Here is a 23,264-nt window from a genome sequence, read left to right on the forward strand (position 1 = left end):
AAATTTGGTCTGTATTAAAAAGAATTACAAGTAAATTAAGATTTAAGCTGGAAGACATCAATAGATAATAAGTACAATCTTGAGGGCGACAGTGGGGGAGAACAATTTGGTGGCGAAGCCAAAAGAAGAGATGAGCGAATTAAAGCCACGAGATCCGTATCTTTGAGGAAGAAAAGAAATGCTTAGAGAGAGGTAGAGGAAGAAGATGAAGACAGGGGAAGAGGAAGGGAGAAGGCGAAGACTAGCTAGGAAAGGAGACAAAAAAAAAAAAAAAAAAAAATCACGGACAGTGAGAAAACAAAAGTCTCTTTTAGGGGAAGAAAAATGTCTACGTTAAACTCTAGTAGAGTCAGAGTAGCACAGGAAGAAGTGGACTGATCGAATCATCTTATGTTTGCTATTTGAGCTATCTAAATAGCCAGCTTCCGATACTTGGGATTTGGGGTTTTGACTCAGTCCATCGATGGTCAAGGAGGATATATAGCCCCCCTATCAAGTTTGGCATCAGGATCGTTAACCATATTGACCACTTTATCGTATTGACCACCAATAAGGGATCTCACTAAAGAGACCTCCTATAAAAATTCAAGCCACGCATTCTGGTCAATGGCTTTGGAGAAAATCCAACGCGACCTACCGACGTCGCAATGGCTTGCGTTAGCGATGACAATGACAATGTTTGGACAGCGAATCATATTTATAAATAAAATATTAAAAAAGAGCTCAATGGCTTTGTAAATTATTATTATTTTTCAAATATTAAAAAAGAGCTCTCCTTTTTATCCAAAATATTTAGCAAAATACTTTTTAGTAATAAACCCTTGTAATGTAATGGGTAGAAATCCATCTTACCTAAGAAGTAAAGTCAAATCCAATAACTTATTAGCTAAGTGTGAATGAGATTAGTCAAAATTAACTAAATTGGTGAAACCCAATTCTGAAAAATATAACTTGTTAAGTTAATTATTATTATTTTAATTAGAGATGAGTTTTAGAAAGGTACCACCGATCAAATAAATTATACGCTCTTATTGGTGGGTCCCCCCTCAGTGGTTTCTCTTGCGTTTGCATATGAAATACGTAATACACGTATCACGCGCTTCCAAAGCCAAACCCCATCGATTCTGTTGCTCATGTCGAACCCGCGAAAGATCCTCGAAAACCTATTCAAGCCCTTAACAAGGCGCCAAGATCGAGGTGAGCTTTATGCATCTCAAGATCTAGTCCTTCTTCGTTAATACAGAAGTCGATTGTAAGATTCTACGACCAATTAGAAGTTTTTCGAAGTCTAATCTGGGATGGCTTAATTTGGATCACAGAGGTGAAGACGGAAGAGGAGGACCTGGAGGTGATCGCCGCCAAGGAGCAGAAGGTGTTCCGCTACGAAACCCTAGTCGATGCCACGCGAAATTTTAACTCTAACCAAAAGCTCGGAGAGGGCGGCTTTGGTCCAGTGTATAAGGTAATCAAAAGTCCAAAGATGGTATTTTCAGTCGAATTGGGTGTGGATTTGAGCGTTTGAAAGGGGAATGGTGTTTGTAAAATTAGGGTCGATTGGAGGATGGAAGAGAAGTGGCAGTGAAGCGGCTGGGAATTGGATCGAGGCAAGGGGATAAGGAGTTCACCAACGAGGCGATGCTGCTCTCGCAGGTGCAGCACAGGAACGTGGTACATCTCTACGGCTACTGCGTCCAAGGCCGTGACAAGCTTCTTGTCTACGAGTACGTTGCAAACGAGAGCCTCGACAAGCTCCTCTTCGCCTCCGGTACGTTAACCCTATCACTCTTTGCCTTCATCTCCTATGTCTCGGTGTCTCTTATTAGGGTTTATAATTTATAAATGAAGTTAATGTTCTTTGATCCTAGTTCTTAACATTTAGAATAAGTTCTAAGAATGCCTGACGAGGTTCTTTCAGATTTAGGACATGAAAATCAATTAATAATGTTCGGATTCTTCTTCTTCCCCTCTGCACTAACTTCTCTGCCTACAAGTACGTATTTCTAAAGAGATTATAAAATATAGGAATAATCATAGCTATATTCATGTAGACTCCCTTATTTATTGATCTTAGAACGATGTAAAATCGGTCAAATACCTCTCTGATTAGAAAAAAAAAAAAAGAAGTAAGAGTAAGATAGTAACAACAAAAATTCAAGTATGTAGGATAAAATATTAAATTGAGTACATTGGATTAAAAAAATGGGTTCTTAAGTTCCATGACAGGATAGTCTACCTACATCCTCATCTTTAAAAATAACAATTATGTATGAGTGGTAACTTGGAGTTTTTAACCAAATATTACTGTAATGTAAAATGTTTATGAAACTAGATCACTGTTTAAATTATTTTTCAATCTAGTAATCAGACAGCGATTTTTAGTTATTTTTAATATACCAAAAAATTATTGTCTTAGACACCGAAATTTTTTTTCACTGTTGTTTTCACTTTCAGAGAAAGCAATTTATATAGAAAAAATTGTTTTCATTGAAAGCGATTTATACAAATGAAATAATAAAAAATTGCTTTCCAACGTAACGATTTCACTATAGTATTAATTTAAAAAATAATTTGAACAGTATTCTATTTAAAGAATATTTTTTTATTTAGTCAAAAATTACGCTATTGCAATTGTGATTGATATATGGAGAAGTTATTACCTTCGAAATTAGAGCAATCCACCCTAACCCTCTTCGACGGATTGAAAAATTCAGAAAGTAAATATTAAATTTCATTACTCGATGAACTCAAAGCAAAAGCTAACCATCCACATCCATCGACTAATTAAATTTCAACGAATGGAAGAAACCCTCTTGCTGACCTAAGCTATTACGCTACGCCATGACAGATATAATTACTTCATAAACGCGTGTATCTGACGAGAATGCTATGTACACATGGCAGCACCAGATTTGCCCAAGTTGGACTGGCGGCGTAGGTACGATGTAATGGTGGGGGTGGCACGTGGACTTTTATACTTGCACCAGGACGCCCATACCCCCATTATCCACCGTGACATCAAGGCTAGCAACATCCTATTGGACGAGAAGTGGGTCCCAAAGATCGCCGACTTCGGCATGGCCCGTTTATTTCCGGAGGGGCACACGCATATCAACACCCGAGTCGCCGGCACCAATGGCTACATGGCCCCCGAGTACCTCATGCATGGCTCACTCTCCACCAAGGCCGACGTTTACAGCTTCGGGGTCCTCTCGCTCGAGCTGGTCGCCGGCCGGAAGAATTCCTCTTTCGTTCCTCCCCCTGACTCCGACGCCCGGTCCCTCCTCGAATGGGTAATTTATCTCTTACCTGGCTCTTTTATCTTTTGGTTAAAGTTTCTATTTGTCATTGAAAGGTTAGGGAGAATTTAATGTGACAAATATGTATAAGTATTTGTCGAATAACTTAGTAATTCAAAAGCGTAGGCTGTTTAATAACGAACTAATAATATATATCATATCATACCACATTCATGCTGTCCTCTAAAAATAACGGATAACAAGATGTGTGGTGTCTCCCATATTACCCTCCTGAAAAAACTTAAGCTGCCGAAGTATTGTGCTTTAAGTTATGTTGCTTTCTGTTTCTGTTTATAGATTACATGTTACATTAGCGTCCAATTTGCTTTGTTCCTCGTGTGATTTAATGAAACAAATTAATCTCTCAGGCTTGGAAGCTGCACAAGAAAGACCAAACTCTTGAAATCATGGATCCTGCCCTTGAATCAACAGCAGTTCCGGAGCAAGTTGCATTGTGTGTGCACATTGGGCTTCTTTGCACTCAGGCTGATCCTAAGCTGCGTCCAAACATGAGCAGAGTGGTAGTATTGTTATCAAAAAAGCCAACCACACTAGAAGAGCCTACCAGACCTGGAGTCCCTGGTTCCAGGTATCGTCGAAGAGCTTACGGTAGTTCTCAACATTCCTCGGTTGACTCCTCTTCAAATGCAATCCCTTCGAGTGTATCAACCTCTACCTTTGCCTCTGCCTCTGCCTCTGCCTCCAATGCCAGTAACACGGCTACCACCTCATTCTCCCCCACCATTAGAAGCCAAAAACTACCTTCACATCAGGAAGAGTTCACTAGCCAAAACTAGCATCAAAATCTTTTGGGTTCGTTTTCTTTCTCTTTTGAAGTTGTAACATATGCGTAGAGATATCAGTAGATTACGTGATGCAAGAGGAGATTCGAATACTAAGTTAGCAAATTCAAATTCTAGTGTGTAGATCATATTTATTCCCATGCAATAATAAAAATCACGAGCATATATAACTGGGAAATGGTAATCGACATGATCCATCGAAGTTTAAAGCTATTCCTATCTTGTCTAGTGCCTACTCTTTTGCCTCATTGATCAATCTGAAACATTTAATTAATTGGCTTCCTAGCTAAGATCATATGATATCCCATCACCAGGACAACTAGCAGACATTTATCTTTAGCCTGCAACTCCCTAGTGTTTTTAGCATTGTCTTTGTAATGCAGCACTTGCATGCGATCTAATCTAATGCCTACTACGTACCGTGTTAGTATTGACGGTGACTTAGTTTATGAGATTTTGACAGCCTAACTGGATCGACATGTCAGATTCCTAATTCCAAAAGGTCTGCAGGAGTGATCAACTTTTCCAAGCTATTGTGTTTAAAAAACAACCTACTTGACGATAGTAAACTTGCTAATTGTAATGCAAAACATAAATTTAATAATACTTCTCTTTTATCACCTAACTAAAGTGTCTGATTTATGCTTTCGGCCACTTCCTCACAGAAAATGATGTGGTCTGGTACGATGCACTAGGGGTAAAATAGAAGCCTTCCTTCCAAGTGGTAATTTAGAACTAGTACCTTCAACTTATCAGCCAGTTCATTTGGTAGGGACTAGTCACTAGGGACCATCCTCCTTTTAAAAAGAGGCTTCTGCATTTCATATGTAAGGTATATTTCGATTAAAGGTAGCGTGACATAGGGGATATGATGTTAATGATGTTGTCATCGGGAGGAGAATATTACTCCAATTTCACTCGGAAACTAAATTTTAAGCAACTATAGATTTACATATATAAAGTCCATCGATTGTTCAAGTAGTAGGGATTACAGTCAAATCTGGACTAATCCATTCACTACGTTATTGATGTTGAATGACTAGACTCCCCAAATAAATCATGAGCGACCATATTATTATGCTTATTATGCCTACTGGTGAAGAAAATCTAGTAGACATTCACATGACACAATCTTAAACCAAAGAATAGATCAATGCTTACTTTCCCCTCTATGACCGCCACCATTCCTGGCTGCATCAAACCAACATATGATATCACATTTACGAGAGTAAGCATAACATGACTCCTATTATGGGAGGGCCACTATAGACTGCTATTAGGTTTTTTATTGTGTACTTAATAAATACTGTTAAATAGTAGAATATCCTAAGATTGTGATGATTACTACTTAAGCTGCAGTTAATTAAAAATATTCTACGCATCAGTAGCTAGAATATGCATGGATGCTACAAAGAAATTAAGTATATTTCATTATAGATACAATCTCGGTTCACAAGTCTGTTTATTGTAACGAGTTGGTCGAGCTGCCGAACTCTTCGACTCCTCTGAGCTTAGCAACTAACCATTCTTTTTTATAAGATAATTGATTTGGTTTTAAGCTTAAATATCCCAAGAAAGAACCCTAAAATTGCGTAATACTAACACATAAATAATGTGATACATTTGGGTAGTGGAACTATAAAATATTAACATGTGACGACAGCCACTCTATAGCTAATTAATTATTAGATAAGTTTAGTGGCCTACCGACACACATATAATTCGAATTTTGTGCAGCACTATTAAAAGAAATCCAAAATAATACATACCTGCTGTGCACGTGGCCACTTGCGATCGGCAGCAATAATGCATAATATCAAAAGGTAAAGGCACGTGGCCACACTCCTACGTGGCTCCTCGCCACGTGTCGGGACCTCCAACGTGGCAGGAGCTCGGCAATCACTTATTGCCACACGCCTTCCCGGTTCATCCGTACGAAGGCTCGTCCACTCAGAAGTCAACACGTGGCGTAGGAGCATCGAAGCAACCATTGGTTCCCCAACGCGTCCCCACAGCTAAGGTTGCTCCCCCTGAGAAGAGCCGAGATCTATCGGAATGGTCACGGTTCCCTGTTCCCCCGTTAACCCGTTAAACTACATCGCAGGACATGTACGAGATCCGATATTTCTATCCCATCCCGGTAAAAGTAGAACAACGTGCGAATAGCCTGTGACCGCACCGGATAAGTTACTCTATTCCGGAGTAATGGTATATCGTTCTGGTTATTATAATGGGATTCGCCAATTTCGTTGTTCGCCCCTTACCTCTCCTGTCCGACCTCGCTCGCAGAGTCGCAGAACCCTACCTAATTTAAAAATGCGATGGCGACGTGGATGGAGATCGACCGCTCTCCATCGTTTTTTATTCCTCGGGAACCCTTCGATCCGAGATATTTTCGCGTCTCCATGGCTCCTTCATCACTCTCGCCTTCCTCCTCCTCTTCGATCTTGAATCCCTTGTAGAATTCCTTTCTCCCTTGGCTCTTAGATCGATGCCCGATCTCTCTTATTGTCTCCTTCATCTTCTTTAACTCAAGCTTCTTCTTCTACGCGATCTCTCGCGTCCTTCTCTCTCTGGCGATTTCATGGTTTGATCCTCTTCTAGGGCATTAACCTTTAGGACTCGAGAACGAGAGGAGATAGCCGTCAAGAAGGGAATCTTAGGTAAGAAACGTTTCTGCAATTTGCCAAGAAAATTCAGTTTCTTAGGTGTTTGATCTGTTTGTGTTTTGGTTTTGGTTTGGCAACTTGCTATCCTTTTCCTGTAGCTGGATCTCTCGCATTCTTTAATTTAATCTTGTGAAAAATTCTTTCCTTTTGGAATATACTCCGTAGAATGTTGCTTTTTTCCGCTCAAAGAATGAGAAGGGATTGGAAGAAAAAATTGATTGCATGTTCCAAAAGTTCTCTTCCCAGCCTATAGATCTTTTATGCGAGCTTTAGCAGAAATGCAGAAAGTTCTTACTGGATACTTTTCACATCTCACTTTTGGTTAGATTTGGCCTGTCTCCGAAGAAATCCGATCCTTATTATTTTGTGCGCATTTCTTTAGATCGGGATCAGGAATAATTCTTATTAAAGTTGAACCATGTACTTTGGAATGGTGAAAGTTTTCTTTTCTACTAGATATGGTTGTTTTCATGCCTTCTGGAATTCTTACTGTTTTTTTTTTTCATGCCAAAATTTTGCTGAAGCTACTTTCGAATGTACTTTATATGGGCACAGTTCAAATAATCTTGTATCATGCCTCATCATTAAGGTTGTATTCCTAGGGGCTGATATCTTCAGCTTTTAGTTCAATACTTGTCTGGTACATGGGGAGATGTTGTGATGATGCTAGTTCATAAAATAAAGCTTATTAGTTTGTATGTTTGTAGTATTCAATTATCTTTGCTATTGCATCCGTAATATCAGAAGTTTAATACTATGCACATCATCTACGTTGCTCTAAAATATGTTTGGGGCTGCAGATTATCTATTGTTGGATAATGTCTTTTTGGATAAAAGTAATTTTAAGTTCATATCTGGTTCTTTCTTCTCTCATTTGTTAGAGGTATACTAAGTTAGGGAACTTATTTTATGGGGATTTGGAGTTGTTTATGTTATAAAAATTTGAAAGATTATAAGATTAACTCATTCCAATATAATATGAGGTCTATGTTGTTGAAGTTTTAGCATATTGTGGTACATATTACATCGATCTACAATATATATTTTGCTAGATATGGGTACCATTTAACTACGAAATCTTATTTATTTAATATATTTGTCAATCACATCACGGGTTCCTAGTTCTTACATTGCTTATGTACTTCATTTTCATGTTTAATCTCGATCTTTTTAAGCCTTTAAGACTTATAGTCTGGCAATTTTTGCCATCCTCTTTTATGAATATTATGGAATAAAGTCTTCTTCATAGATTTACGTCATGAGGTGTTATTTGAGTTGGATAGGTTGTTATAGGATACTTTCTCTTGTTTGACTGGTTTATTGTTCATACCTTGACCATAAAACTGTACTTAAGTAGATGTCATAAGTGCTATAACTTCATCTTTTACTTTTGAACATTCTTTTATGTCAGGCTATGCAGAGAATGTCTAAAAAAACTATTGTAATTTATACTAAGGAAACCACATGAAATGGTGTCCTCATGTATATTTTATTTGTCATCAGAACAGATGTAATAAGCAATACAATTATTATAGACTTATTAGTGATTACCACCATCACATAAATGTAGAATGGAAATAGAGAAATATATATATATGAATGATATATGAATGATGGTAACAAAATGACTTACTTTAACATAACCAACTGTTCGTATAGATTTTTTATGACCTTAACTTTAAGAACCAAATTCATGACAGAATTTTTTGTTTTCATTTAGCTTCAAATATTCAATATTCTCTCTCATAATGGTTGCATGTTTATCTCTTAACTCTTTGAACAAAATTAAAAATGGAAAATAATTTGTTGTAAATCATCCGATGTTGTTAATGTACTGTCCCTAGTGAATGATAACTCTGGTTTCTAAGTCCCAACATTTGGAGAAGAGCAGCAAAGAATTAGCTCGATTAGTGATGTAGGAACCAATAACCTTAGCTAATAGAATTGAGCATATGCTCTACTTTTAGGAGTTTAGTAGACTTTCTTGCTTATCGCTTTAATTCCTCATATACATTTCTATGGAAATAGTTACAAAAATGAGTACTTGATTTCACAATTCTGACGTGCCAGAAATAACAACCTTTAGTGTCTGGCTTGGGAGTTGGGAGGTATTTCTGTTTTATTGTCATCTTGTTGATGTTGGATAATGTTTAAGTTACCATCAAGAGACGAGATAAGGACAAATCGAGTCAATTAGGCCACTCAGCAGCAATTAGACTGCCATCATAGTCTGTTCATGAAGGGATTTCCAAGATTTTCAATATGTGAATACTATGGTTATCGTTATGTGACGAGTAACACTTCTCATTTCTATTTGTTTCCTTCTCCTCATTCTTTTGCTCTGCTATTCTTATTGAAACTATTTTCTCTGTCCTTATTGGAAATCCTATATCTCATGTAAAAGGGAATGAAGCATAAGCATAGGGGATTCTGTTATGGTCTAATTTGAGAATAAGTACTGTGTACAATTGTGCAGTTAGGAAACAACATATTTGAAAAGTAACTATAGATAGTAAGAATGTCAATATGAGTTAGTGGATAAGAAAAGGGACATTGATGATAAGTTGTGAATAGCACCAAGTAAGGTGCCCAAAAGGGAGAATAAATCAAAAGGAGATGGTTAGAAATAATTAGAGAAGATAGGATGATCTTTTTAAAGGAAAAGACATCCCAACATAGAATTTGCTGGATAAAAGTTGGGCCATTAGGATCTCTTGTTATCTTCTTCTTCTTGTTAACTTGTTGCAGGAAACATACTATTAGGTTGAAATTAATCAAAACTTAGTTACTTGTATTAAAAACATTTTGATATCAGGGGGACTGCTTCAAATTTCAAAAGTAAGAGGCAGCTTTGATTTCTCTTGGCCAGAACATTGATTTTTCAATTTGGCTTGAAAAATTGTGTTGCTTAGGCTTGCTTTTCTGGAGGGAAGCAGTCAAGCTCAAGTTTAAACTCAGCTTATTTCGCAATAGACTGTGCTTGTGCTATGATTGGTTGTCATCAGGGCTGATGATGCTCAGTGCTACAGTTCTATTCAGGTCCTAGTCCAGATAAGTCTTAGATACATCACTAGACTTGCTCTATCTCTTTGCCTCCACTAACGTGTACACTAATGTGTCTTGCACATTGAAGGTCAATGGCAAGTACATTTCTACAGTAGTGGATGTTTCACTACACTATAGATTTTTATGAGGATATGCATAATGACATTTCCCATCTTCCTAGGGAGAAAGGCTGCTATGGGTCTTTTGGCAACCAGTTTGCCGTCTCTTTCCTTATCTTGAGAAGCGACTGAGAGTCAAGTTTTTGTTTGCTTGGCAATTATATAATTCCTGCTTATGATCTTGGATGTTGATATGCCTTGCCTTAGTGATATGGTACAAAATCAAGTTGTGTCCAGTTATTGATAATCGCCCAAGTTTCTTTGATAGGAATTGATTGAGCTATTTTCAAGTAGGTATGGTCACGTGGCTTTAAACATTAACAGAATAAATAATTTGAGACAATACAAACTTTTAACTTGTGATCAGGAGCGATTTCACCCTTTTGAGTTACAACGCTCTTTATTTGGGTTTTGTCCATTATAATTATTTGTTATACACTTGTTCGATATTTTGAGGTGCATTTATTTGCGATATCTTACTGGGCAACAGAAATGGCCAAATATTTATCTACCTTTCTATTATGATAACTTCAGCTGTTGAACTTATATTTCCCATGAACTGAACATCGGATTGTTTTACTAGTTTTTGCATGTGGTGGCAGCAAGCTCGAGGCAGTGATTGCATATCTTGCAAGAAATTCGTAAGTAAATTTTCTATGATGCTAAATTTATCAAATGTAATTAAAAGATAACAGCAATTACTTAAATTAAGTTGTCTCATGCTTACAAGATTGGAGCCTACTTTAATGAAAGTGTAATGATCGATTAACTAACTTTATATTCATCCATGTTTTGCTTCATTCTTTTTCCTATTTCCAGTAATGTTTTATTTAGCAGTTCGTTTATATGCCTAAACTCCAATTTTATTTCTTTGCATTTTTGTGAAAATTAAGATGGTGCATACTGCATAGATCACATTTATGAAGGTTTCTCTTTGTAAGAAGTTGATTATCTCCTTTATTTTTGTTGAGGGTTGCATGTATCCTTTTCCTCTTTCCAAGCGGTTCTATCTGGGAATGGACTCACTCACTTTTATCTTTTAAAAACAATTTGCACCTTGAATTAAAAAGGTTGAGCATCATATTTTTCTTTCTGATGGTCAATGATTGGCTTAGATAATATGCTGATGGATATGAACTCAGGAGGACATCTGGTTCTGTTAAAATATTTGTGATTGTCATGATAGAAGGTCATATTTTTTTCAGCTCATCCTTTGTAGTGTTATTTGAAATTGATTACATTTTGATTCCTCATTCTATTATATAGATTAGGGAGTTAGTGCCACTGGAAGATTACCACATGCACCTTTTGGCTGTGTATTTTGGCCAGGAAAATAACCTGTCCAGAGATAGGATAATACATCATATGATTTTATTTTCATAGGCCATACCTTGTGCTCTTGAGTGCTAATGCTCTTTTGTACAGTTGAACTTTCTTCTGGGTGCAATAGGCTTTATGTTTTAACTAATTGATAGTAATATATCTCACAACATCATCAATGGTGCATATTTTGATTGTTGTTTAACCTCTTGCTGTCGTCCACTGTATTGTCACTGGTGCAAGGGAAAGAAGCTTTCCTGAAGTGGCAATATGGTATGTGTACCTCTTGCTCTCGCTTTACTCCTCTTTGGTGGGTCCATGAAGGGTTTCACTAACAGATTTTGTACTGCATTGTCCTTTTTTCTGTGGATTATAATATTTTGCTATTTTGGGTAGCATCCCGGTTCCTGATTTCTACCCTTATGTTGAATATAGAATAGGAATCCGGTGATCATGTTCAATTTGTTGATTGTCCTATTGAAAGAAAGACCAGTTGGAAGTTGGAATGCCTTGGAGATAGATGTAGGTTGGAGATGGATTGGCTGATTTGGGAGATTGGGTGTGCATACATACGATGCTTCCCTTCGTAATCTCAAGGTATTATGAAGGCCTATCTGGATACATTTATTTTGTGTTAATGAGATATGTGCAAGAACCATGGAATATAGCCGACATGCTGTATTAATGTTGGTTTACAAATTACAAAGTGGAGGAAATATAGAAGGTGAGAATGGGAGTGGTAAAGAGGCGGAATTGATGGTTTTGAAGAAACGTGGATGGTGCTGCTTCTGATCTGCATCATCTCTTTTCCCTCTCATCCAAACTGCAGGGAGGAGAAACAGGTGGTAGAATGAGACTAATTGCATGAATTTTCTGTTTGTTTTTTGTTTGAAAAAGATGGTGGGAGAGGATTGTTATTAGAGTCATGGCTGAATAATTAGGTGTCTGCTGTTTTCTTCTCACTTTATATTCCTTTTTCTGTCTCTTACTGTTGTTTTCTTCTTTGCTGCATAAGATTTTTTTTCACTGGTTTTAATTTCTGTTGCAACAAAAAATGATGATGGGAGAGAGAAGTTAACCATGGTAGGAGCAATTTTAACTTCTTAGTTCTTCCATTTATTGGTTGAAAGATATTTCTGTAGACAGTACATATGATCCATTATCCATTATGGTGGAGATGCATCCTGTTGTGTATTGTTTTACCTTGGTTGACCTTTTTTTATTCTTGAGGTGCTTTTGATGCTGGTTCTGCATAATTTTTGCTTTTTTTTGTTTGCATTTTTTTTTTACTTTTTATTATTTACTTATTTAGGATATGCAAAAAGATCACCTATGATATAGACGAACGGATCATCATGCACTACAAAGGTACTCTGTATTAACTTAATGCAATATATGGTATATGAACACTCTAATTGCAATGCTTATATTATCTTGGTTTTATTACTCCAGACATATTAATAAGCTTTAAAAAATCAATATCTCCCAGCAGTAAAACATCCATGTTTTTGTATGTGTCTCTGTGTGTGAAATGCAAATGTATAGATAACTTATGATAAATGCTATTGCCAAGATTCTTCCTATTTTGTCATGTTCTTTTCACATATCTGCCTTCTTGCTTCATAGTTTTGACGCCTTTATGTATGAATCTCCTCTTACAAATGAGCTACTTGGGAACTATATGTAGTCCTCTTGTACATACCGTGGGTTCATGCAAACCTTTGTAAAAAAAACCAACAGTACGAGCAAAATATTATTTTATATTTTGGAATTTTATATTTTAATCAATGATTGCTGTCTGAAGGATCCATGTCAGTGGATCATCTGAAAAGATCAACACATGCCAATGGATCACCTCTAGGATAAAGTGGCAATGCCAAACTATTTACTAAATTACTAATCATTCTTTGTCAATGTGATTTATTTTAGGCAGAGATGGTGTTAAAATTTAAGAGTTTTCTATTTAATCCACTATAATTTCCACATCTAGCAACTGAAAATGTGGATGGTTATTGCAGTTTGTAATCCCTCCTAATACTTGCTTTGCATTAGAAACTATACGTAGATTATAGATTTTTCACTTCAAAGTTCTGTGGTGGATATCTGTCCCTATGCTCTTCTTCCTTTTTCCCAAAAGTCAGTTGGAAGAACTGCTTTACACAATATACTGGATTGAAGTTTCACTAATTAGATAGCTGCTTTTCTTAACTTAATGCAAATACTATGCAAGTACCCTAGTAGACCATGATATCGTCATTTTATACTAAGAGTTGGAACGACAAACTCCAATGCATTTAATTTCTTTATTTGTGTGATGCTCTTATGTTTGGTGCTATTAGACTTTTTTGAGCATTGACTTTAGCTAGCATTTCATTTTCCTTCTACAGTTCCTGCGATAGCCTTCTTTCTTGCTGCAATCACCATAAAGTAACCCTTACATTGGCATGAAAACAGAGCACCCTTTAGCTTTCATAATATTCGTGCTTTGTCTGTATGCTATTAGCTAATTTCATTTGTTCCAGAGAACCTTCTATTTTGCCCCGTTGATGTTAATTAAAATCGTTCGCCCACTCACTGGCTTCCTCAGCTATATGTTTCTCCTGCTTTCTAATACATGTCATGCTCTGTTTGGTTCCATTCGAAGAAAATCTTCCACTTTTTTAAAATTCTGTTTTAGTGAAGAATTACTTTTTGGTTCCTTGAAAACCCTTTTCACAATAGCAGTCAACACAAGGTGGGAAGTCGGTAATGCCCCGCCATCTGGCAATGCAATCAGCACAAGGTGGGAGGGCCACCATGGTGCTTTTTGGGCCGACATGTCGCCTGGCGGGCCTATGGGCCACTTGAGCGTTTGGAGCAGGTCTATTGCTAAGGAGTCCCTGGTTCGGTCAGCTAATAAGTAAATTAAAATGAAAAAAAAAATCCCAAATCTCTTCTTCTCCCTCACGACCACTTCAAGCCCTTCTCACCTCACTCCATTCCCTCACTCCCTCACCCATCCCCAGCTCGTGAAAATGAGCGGTTTGAGGAGAGGTTGAAGCTGATTGGGGATTTTATTGAAGTCAGTGGATTGCCTCAGCTCCTCCTTTTCTTCTTTCTCTTCTTCTTTTCTTTTTATTTGACGTTGGAAACCACCAACTCTTTCCTTTTCTTTCTGGTGGTAAATAGGTCATGTGCTTTGTCCAAGAGAGTGGCTAGACTGCTATCAATATTATTTTAGATCTTAGACTGCTATCAATAAGCTATTAATGCATTTCAACATTATTTTAGATCGTGGTAGTTAATTATTAAGTTGTTAATAAAATATGTACACATATTTGTGAATTGCACTATAAATTTTTTATAAATGATACATTAGTATATTTTCTATATCATATATAACTATTTCATTTTTTATATATTAAAAATACTAGACTATCTTGGCGCCTGCCTTCTGCCTAGGCGATAGTCGATGAGGTGATAGCTCGCAACCCGTGGCTGCCTTTTAATACACATTGCACATCGTATTCATACCTTTATACAACAATTTGATCTTTAGGTCATCAAACAGTACATGAAAGATTTAAGTGATGAATCTTCTTTTACTTATACAACAAATATATCTTCTTGTAGAATTTTATTGAATCTCTTGGAATAGTATCTTCGTGCCAATGCCAAATCTTGACCATTTTCTTAATGCAGTTAAAGCCTGCTCGATACTGAATGGGTTATTTCATGATCGATTATGTAATTTTAGATTCATACATTTGAAGTTGAAAATAAATGTTACCATAGTTTTGGAGCTCCAGATTGCAGCCCATCTTTTTGTTGCCCTGGCTGACTTATTTCGAGATGAATACGGACATTTGCATCCTCAGTTCTAGAAAAACTGTATGGAATGATAGAACTTCTATTAACAACATTTGACCCTCTTGTGTCATACACCTGCGGCGCAAAATTAGTTGCTCAGTTTCTGGTGGATTACCCATTTCTACATCTTAGTATGGGTTGGTTAGTTGGCGAAGTTTTCTATGTATCTATGAAATTTGTCTTGTCACGAAACTCCAATACCTTCTTATACAATTCCATGTTTTCTTGACGAATGAGGTTTGCCTTCTTGTGGAGCTCCATGTTATCTTGGTGGATAAGCTTTGCCTGCAATGAAGCCAATGAAAGTTAGGCAAATATGATACTGACCTTGAGCTAGAAGAGATGTTAATGTTTGTTGCTGACCTTCTGATTCAGTTCTTGAATTTCATTGATCAAAAGTTGGTCCTGTAAAATAAAATTTTAATTGCATGAGAACCTTCAAATAAAGAAATGAGCAACAGGGAAGCATTTGAAATGCTCAAAACCAAGTAGGACCTTTTTAGTTCGAACAGCACGTAGGCTCATCTCTAGTTGGTTCTCTAATTTTTCTAGATCTTTCACATTTAAACCTGAAAGCTCTTCTCCCATCAACTGCCTGCAACCATTTTGAAGAAGTTTTTGTTCCCTGCTATGAGTGCATACAAAGCTCTTTCTAATATATGTTTTTAATGTATCTATGCTATCTTTTATGCATTTTTTTAGTGCCACCAATTTGAATAGTTTTCAGGAGAATTGCTTATTTGAGTTTCTTGTAGGGTTGAATGAATATCATACCGGTGACTTTCTTGCAAGTTATGCAGTTGCTGCCTCAAGCTTGCTGCCTCCCTTTGCCAGAACTAGTGAGTAACATCCGCAAAGTTCAGATATACTGGATATGCTTTCTATTACTAAGTTTACATGATAAAAGTATATAATATAGAAATCAACTCAGAAAAGCATCTAAGATTTGAAATACAATCAAAAGTGTGATACTTGAGAAAAAACTGTGACGAAGCTCTCTAGCACAACAGTCGACGGCGACTGCAAAGTCGGCCGCGAGCGGATTACAGCTAAGAGGGGTGCCGTGCGGCACCCCTCATGCCACGTGCTGGTACTCCGCCAGCATAGTTATCGTTGGTCTACGAACTGAATGATGGAACAAAACCAAACCAATATTTATAAATGTTTAGAAACATGTGTCAAGTAAAGAACTTATCAAGGTATTTAACCACTGTTGTGAAAAATGCATATGGTATGTGCGTGCCTGCGCAGAGGTATAAAGTATAAATCAAGAATGTAATAAAGAAGTAAACTATACATGTTCTTTCATGTTCTTTTAATGTCGAAAAAACTGATAGTGAAACCCCACATAGTTTCCCATTAAAATCAATTCTTTCTTAAAGCTCTGTAGGGGTCTCATGTAAATTTATGAGCTTTTGTGAATCTCTATGATGCACCCAGAATGGCCACTGGGGTGCAAATTTTTTTTGTTAAAATCTTGAGCCAAAATTTGTACAGTGTTTTCTTTGTTTTGGAGCAACATGTTTTTGCAGGAAAGACGATCAATCCACCGCCCTATATAGCTGGTCGATTGGAGATGTTCCGGGTAGATGTTTTCAAAGGTAGATTGTCGATCACATGTTTTCAAAGCTAGAAACATATCGTCATAGTATTTGCAGTTCCAACCTCGAAGCCAACCTTTTTCCAATGTACATGTAAATACATTGCGCATCATGTATCTGATATGTTACCGTCAAATGTATATAACTTATTAGCAGGTTGAGGTGTTTGTAAATTTGTTTACATTGTTAATGGAAACTCAATTTGGTGCAAAAGTAATTTATACATATTTAATGCAAGACACCACCTAATTATCTCGTGGGCCCTATATCTCATTTTTGGTCTATAGCATTTCTTCTTGGAAGGCTGAGTAGTAATACTGTGGTATACTTCGAGCTCTTATTATTATATTACTTTCATATAGAAAATAATAAATTTAGATATAAATAACAGATTAATAATTTTAATTACTAAATATATTTTTTATTTTTAAAATTTATTTTTATTTTATATTCTATGTTTACTTTGTTCACATGTGTAATAGGATGAGCCTTTTCTATATCAGTATATTAATCAAACAACAGCTTATCTCCATATAATTTATTGATACTTAGTTCTCTCATCTCCCATAGTGTCTAATATTTTTATACTTACCTAATTATTATTTTAGTCTTGATAAAATATTACTCCAATCAATTATTATTTTAATTATTTTCTCTCTCTTTCCTCTTTCCTCATTTTTTCTCATTTGTCCGTTGTTAAGGGGAACTTGGTCATTCATCATAATATCTATTTACTCTTCATGTCACATTAAGTGTAATATATGCAGATTTACAACTAAATATTATAATAATCTAAATCGGTGTAAGTTCTCTTATGAAAATTAAAAAAAAAAAAAATAAGCATAGCTAAACTAGTATAGAACTTATTTGAACACCCATTGCCCAGGATAGTGTCTCATAACCCTCTCCTTGAGCTTCGTAGGAGTTTTTCTCCTCTCAAATTATCTTCAAGCTCCATATCCCCTTGCTACATTCCACTTCTCTTTCCTATACCTTATTATGAATGCAACAATTTCCTTTGTTGCTCTTTTTAAGCTGAGAAACTGGAAATGCCATCACAATATTGTTTTTTCCCACCATTTATGCAGTAAACAAGCTGTGGCACCACTTTGCTCGAAATAGGAGAAACATTCGTAATATCCAAGTCAACAAGAGGATGGTAGCGGCTCCATTTTTGTTTAATGCCACTGATGCAAAGGACGCTTGCATCCTTTTATACCTCCTGGCTTATAATGTTTTAAGGGAATTTAAGCCATATTACTCACCAAATCAAAAGATTCTTCTTAAATCTAATCACCCTAACTTATAATATCTAAAGGTTATTTAAGTATTTTAAAGGTTAATTTCAATATTTTAATAAAATATTTCTTGGTTGATATACTTCTAATTAAAAATAGTTAGGTTTAGTTAACTAAGGGTGTTAAGTAAAAATTTCTTATCCAATTTTTTTGCTGATAAAAATGCTATACAATACTATGTTTTCTAAAAAATTAAGACACTAAACTTTAATATATTTTTTTTTGGTCTAAAAGTAAAATACTGATAAATTTAGTATTTTACTTAAAAATAAGATATTGAGTTTATCTAAAAGTAAAACGCAATCCTGTATTTAAGTTTGAATTATGATATATTTTAGATAAATTTTGGAGAGGACTAGTTGGTCAAAAACTCTCTGATCTGTGCCTTAGACGTCGACTTCATTTGACCATGACTCGACTAGGAGTCGTACTAGGATATATATCGAACTGGCTGTCAGTTCACCAATCAAGTTTATCATCTAATAATGTGTACAGGCGTGGCCGGATAATCCAGCTACGAGTACTGCTATGCTTATAAGGACTTATTAGTGTGGCCTTTCGCATATTTTTACAATGAATATACATTTTATTCATTTTTTAAATAATAAAGTTACTAAACCTTGACCGCATGTGTGTTCACCTGATATCTAAAAAAGATTGGTTTGGTCGCACCTTCTCAAACAAAGGGATCAATTTGAAATTGTTTTTGAGGAGAATTGCGCCAAGAGTGCCCAAATTAGCCTATTGTGATCCATTTTAATAGAAAGATCGACTTAATTACATGAGAAAATTGATCTCCTAATCCTATCTATAACTTACTTACGACCTCTTGAATTACAAGAAAAAAAAAATCTAGTGCACAACAAGAAGAGATGTACAACCTTACTCTCTACAAGGAGAATATTTTGAAGTCAATAATTTAATAATAACTATTAATTTTTCTTTCCTAATCAAACAGTTGAGATTAAATGATACTAAATAAAATTAATCAGAAGTACCGATCATATGAATCTGAAGTATCGATTACTTTTCTAAATTATATGAAAAAATTAGTCATATTTTATTTCTCTCTCATAACTATCTATTTTTTTATAAAAAAATAACATTGATAATAAATTGGTAGAAGTTGAAACTCATATTATTAATGAAACGATTATAAGGATAAGCAATAAGAAAATACTTAAATCCTAGTTTTTTTTTATTAATTAATTACATATGTAAAATATCTTATATATCCTTTAATTTATCAATAGATTAAAATTATTTTTAATAACTAATTGGTTAGTATAGAATCATCCCTCTATTTTCAAAACTTAAAACTCATAACCTTCTGGATGCAGAAAGCAATTCTTACTTTCACCCAAAGTAGCTGTTAATATAAAACCACCTTTCTCAAATATCTCAAAATGTATGTTTTATACCTATCTAACATAAAACTAGTCCAGCATTTCTTACGGATGATCATTAGAGAATACCTACTTGTCATGTGGTACGGAAGTTAGAATCCCGAAATCGTCAGGCTAACATTATCTTCCAATATCGTTCCAAGTAAAAGACTAGAATGAGAGATAGAATGCTCTACATCCAAACGATAGTCATAACCAGTGCGAAAGGTTTTTTGCCATACCTTAACCTCTGAAGTCGCGTTTATGACTAGGTGCTGCTCATCTTTCATCTTCTGGTATCGTTCAATAACTGATTTCATGCTGGCAGCAAAATATACATCAGTCAACACTCGGAATCCAAAAGATAGTTGAATATATCGCAAATCATAGAACAGCGATAAATGATTTATTCCCACAAAATACATAAGACATAGTAAGCCTAAGAAACTTGTAGGAACCCACTTCTCATTATGTTTCCTCCACAGGCAATATAAAGAAGTGCTATCAACTCGAAGACTGCTTGAATCAAGATTTCTCATGTGACGGAGCTCAATGGACACCAATATTGGGTTTTCTTATTCTTTTAGAAACTCTAGCTTCCGTGGATTTGCTAAGTTATAGCCTATTAAAGTGTAATATGATGCAACAGAAACTAAATTAGCATGCTTGCACTAGGAGAAAAAGCATTTTCATCATTTTCAAGGCTCAATATAACTCATTGTCTCTTTATTGCGTCACTTAGAAATCATAATAATAATGAAAAGAATAGACTACTCCACTGAAATAATTGTTTTGATGGACTAGACATTTCAAATAAGCCATTATTAGTTTCAAACGTAAGAGTTGACGGACTTATCAATTACATTCCGAAGACATTGTCATGAAGACGAAACATATACATGTAAAACATAGGCATGCCATGTACTTCAATATAGATAATTTAAATAGCTTGCATTTGAAGAAAAAAAAATCCCATGTCAATAGTGAACGATCCTTGATCCTGGTCATTCATAATTATTTTGCACATATATGATGCTATATGCTAATTTGCAAGGGGAAAAATCGAATCTCATGGGTTATTGTAGTTCTTCTTAATGAGGGCATTTATTAGTCAGCTATATGATCACGTATTCACCAAAAATGTCAGTGATTGGAGCAAATTGGAGATAAATTAACTCTGGTCACACGATGAGGGCTCGGCAATCAAGGAATAAACTTTTCAGATCAAAAGATTGCAACAGGAAAGGCAGCCAGATCCAAAAATCAAAAAAAGAAGGAAAATAGCAAGGATATCGATGTAGAGAAAGATGAAAGCAGATCCGGTTGTTCTATTTCTCCTTTATGAACGCATATTACTCGGGGGGGTCATCACATATTCACCAAAAGTACTTGTGATCAGAGCAAATTGGAGATATATTCTTGGTCACACGATGCGGCTTACCGATGAAAGGAAAGAAGTACCTGACCTCAACCCAGAACCCGTACTAACTAATTTTATATAATAAAAAAAAGCTGAACAAAAAGCAAAAAGAGAGCCCAGTTAAATCTCACGAAGGAGAAGAGAGAGATGGAATGAACTTTTGAGATCAAGAAAGGGGGAGTGCTCTTTAACTTCTTCTAATCGGTTTAGGGTTTCGAAACGAAAGAAGAAAAGAAGTCGGTGGAAAAGATGCCGTCCTCTCGTCCAACAAGAAACCCTAATCTGACAACCATGCACGCAAATTACTTGTTAAAATTTCCGTCTACCTCGAGAACGCTCTCTAAGAAAATCCTCACCATTTGTAGTATCTTCCAATATCAAAAAAGAAAGAAAACTACACGATGCGGAGAGATCGAGAACCTGGTGCTGGCGAAATCGTAGAGACGACCGGTGCTGGAGAAGACGACGAGGCCGACCTCAGCGTCGCAAAGGATAGCGAGCTCTTTGGCCTTCTTGAGCAACCCGTTTCGCCGCTTCGAGAAGGTCACCTGCCTATTCGTGGCGTTGTCGATCCTTCTGATCACAATCTTCCCCCTCCCCATCTCTACTCTCCTCTCTCACTTCTTGATATCACCAGATCTCAGCGATGTGGACGCTGGATCTAAAGCAAGCAACAAGGAGGACAAGAAGGAATAAGAATGAGATAAGCGTCAAAAAGATTAGAGAAAGTGGAAAGGCAAAAAGAGAGGTGGATATGAGATGAGATGAGATCTGGAAAGGAAACCTTCTATTCCGAGATAGGAGAAGGGAGGCTAAGCTTTACCGATGGCCTCAAATGGGATTTTAATTGCTTCCATTTCAGACCCAGCCGCCCCGCCCTAGCCTTACTTACTCTTTCTTCTTTTTTATTTTTGAATTCTTCTTTTTTTTTTAAAGTGGCCAGTGACCTGTCCTTAATGGTAGATGTTTACCTCTCTCTCTCTCTCTCTTCCGGGATTCAGGGGGAAAATTACAACCCTACGCAAAGATAAAATCAAAATATTTTTGGTGGAAAAATGTAATTTCACAATGCATATAGGGGCAAATGTGAGAATTTGTAAGATAATTCTTCAATACTGTCTCGTTTCCATTGCCGGTGCAATCATTTCTTGGGTAACCGCCTGCCGTGTAGATCGTCGACACGTGGTGATACGAAAGCGTGATTAATAGACTCATCTTACCAGGAGGTGTTGGAAGATTCCATTTGTGGCCAGTGGCCCTCCTCGTCTCTACGGAAACAATGTGCTGCTAAAATAAAAGGTAGTGGCTAATTTATTTTATATTTTATTTTAGTTTTTTAATATAAAAAATTTCCTCTCTCGTTATGGTATCCAAGTAAGGCAGCATATTGAATGCCATTACTTTAGGACGTGCATTTTGGTCTCATCGTAGAATTAATTACCTAATTTAGACCAGATGCTTTCATGCGACTCCACTTTCTTAGATCGAGCTATGAACCACTATCTGGAGTTCAACTTAGCAAGTGGGCTATATAATTCTCATGCCTTTAATCCAAGATTCTTAATCTCATTTGACTTGACTAATAGTCACCTATGTCAACTACTTATTGCCGTCCAAAATAACAAGACAAGGGTGCGAGTGAACTCGGTTACAGTCGGGTGTTTGTTCCGGGGAACTGGGAGGTGATCCAAGGAGCAGTTACGTGTTAGTACGAGTGTGGTGATGGTATGTATAACTTTGCAAGACTACTTCACAAAACGTTCCAAAGAGAACAATAACAACTCTATGTATATGGAATAATGGATATATATATATATATATATATATATATATATATATATATATAACAATTCGTTAAGATGTTGTACTATTGCTATGTGTCTCTTCTCCCACCTCGTACCATATTCTCCACTTGCTTATATTCGCATATTCTCTCAACTTTTAGTTGTAGGCATGTTAAAGTGAAGATCTTTTGCTAGTTCTTTAGGTCATACCCGAAAAAGGCATGAATACGGTGCTTTACATGTGTACACTGAGAAGGATGTATATAGATTTTCTTAATCATTCAAAAGCTTAAAAAATAAATATATGTTAGGCCTTATACAAAACCACTCTTTACCTTACTAAGTTTTTAGCAATATACTAAGTAGTTTAACCTAAACTCTAAGTTATTGTATTATTGAGTTATTGCTCTAAATTTAATGTCATCGAACCGTTGTTTTAAGTCATCGTACTATTGAGTTGATTTTTTAAGTCAACACATTAGTAAGTCATTAAACTAAGCTAAACCAAACTGCCAAACAACCAATTTCTAAATAATTTAACGACAATAAACTTAGTAAGAGTTGAGTCAAATTCATGACCTTCACAAAGTTAATACTCTCCTCAGTTTCTAAAATAAAAATTTGATAGTGAGATATCAGTATATGCAACAAAATCAAAGGCAGATATTACTCTAC

The 23,264-nt window shown here is 36.0% G+C and overlaps 2 protein-coding genes and 1 long non-coding RNA gene across 10 annotated transcripts; 2 read left to right on the forward strand and 1 right to left on the reverse strand.

Annotated features, from left to right (window-relative positions):
• The first annotated feature begins 1,078 nt into the window (after nucleotides 1-1,078).
• Nucleotides 1,079-4,427, forward strand: LOC140759955 (cysteine-rich receptor-like protein kinase 43). The gene is made up of 5 exons (XM_073096677.1): nucleotides 1,079-1,197; nucleotides 1,320-1,462; nucleotides 1,549-1,765; nucleotides 2,902-3,290; nucleotides 3,665-4,427. The coding sequence occupies exons 1-5, from the start codon at nucleotides 1,134-1,136 to the stop codon at nucleotides 4,091-4,093; spliced, it is 1,242 nt and encodes a 413-aa protein (XP_072952778.1). The 5' UTR covers nucleotides 1,079-1,133; the 3' UTR covers nucleotides 4,094-4,427.
• Nucleotides 4,428-6,345: 1,918 nt separating this feature from the next.
• Nucleotides 6,346-16,915, forward strand: LOC140759957 (uncharacterized). Of its 5 annotated transcripts, XR_012104297.1 has the most exons (6): nucleotides 6,346-6,762; nucleotides 10,516-10,573; nucleotides 11,688-11,849; nucleotides 11,960-12,094; nucleotides 12,565-12,620; nucleotides 15,857-16,915. It is a non-coding gene; the product is annotated as an uncharacterized lncRNA (long non-coding RNA). The 5 variants fall into 5 exon arrangements; XR_012104298.1 differs by lacking the exon at nucleotides 12,565-12,620; XR_012104299.1 differs by lacking the exons at nucleotides 11,960-12,094; nucleotides 12,565-12,620.
• LOC140759956 (MADS-box transcription factor 27-like) lies at nucleotides 14,705-21,730 on the reverse strand. 4 transcript variants are annotated; one of them, XM_073096678.1, is made up of 9 exons: nucleotides 21,590-21,730; nucleotides 21,226-21,466; nucleotides 19,628-19,706; nucleotides 15,876-15,937; nucleotides 15,597-15,696; nucleotides 15,465-15,506; nucleotides 15,303-15,386; nucleotides 15,022-15,176; nucleotides 14,705-14,940 (listed from the first exon to the last, which is right to left on the reverse strand). In XM_073096678.1, the coding sequence occupies exons 2-9, from the start codon at nucleotides 21,405-21,407 to the stop codon at nucleotides 14,934-14,936; spliced, it is 711 nt and encodes a 236-aa protein (XP_072952779.1). In that variant the 5' UTR covers nucleotides 21,408-21,466; nucleotides 21,590-21,730; the 3' UTR covers nucleotides 14,705-14,933. The 4 variants fall into 4 exon arrangements, with proteins under 4 accessions (XP_072952779.1, XP_072952781.1, XP_072952780.1 ...); XM_073096680.1 differs by having other exon boundaries at nucleotides 21,629-21,686; XM_073096679.1 differs by lacking the exon at nucleotides 21,590-21,730 and having other exon boundaries at nucleotides 21,226-21,583.
• Between the last annotated feature and the right edge of the window lie 1,534 nt (nucleotides 21,731-23,264).

The sequence above is a fragment of the Typha angustifolia genome, chromosome 5 (genome assembly GCF_048772165.1).
Source record: "Typha angustifolia cultivar Huaian chromosome 5, ASM4877216v1, whole genome shotgun sequence".
NCBI lineage: Eukaryota > Viridiplantae > Streptophyta > Magnoliopsida > Poales > Typhaceae > Typha > Typha angustifolia.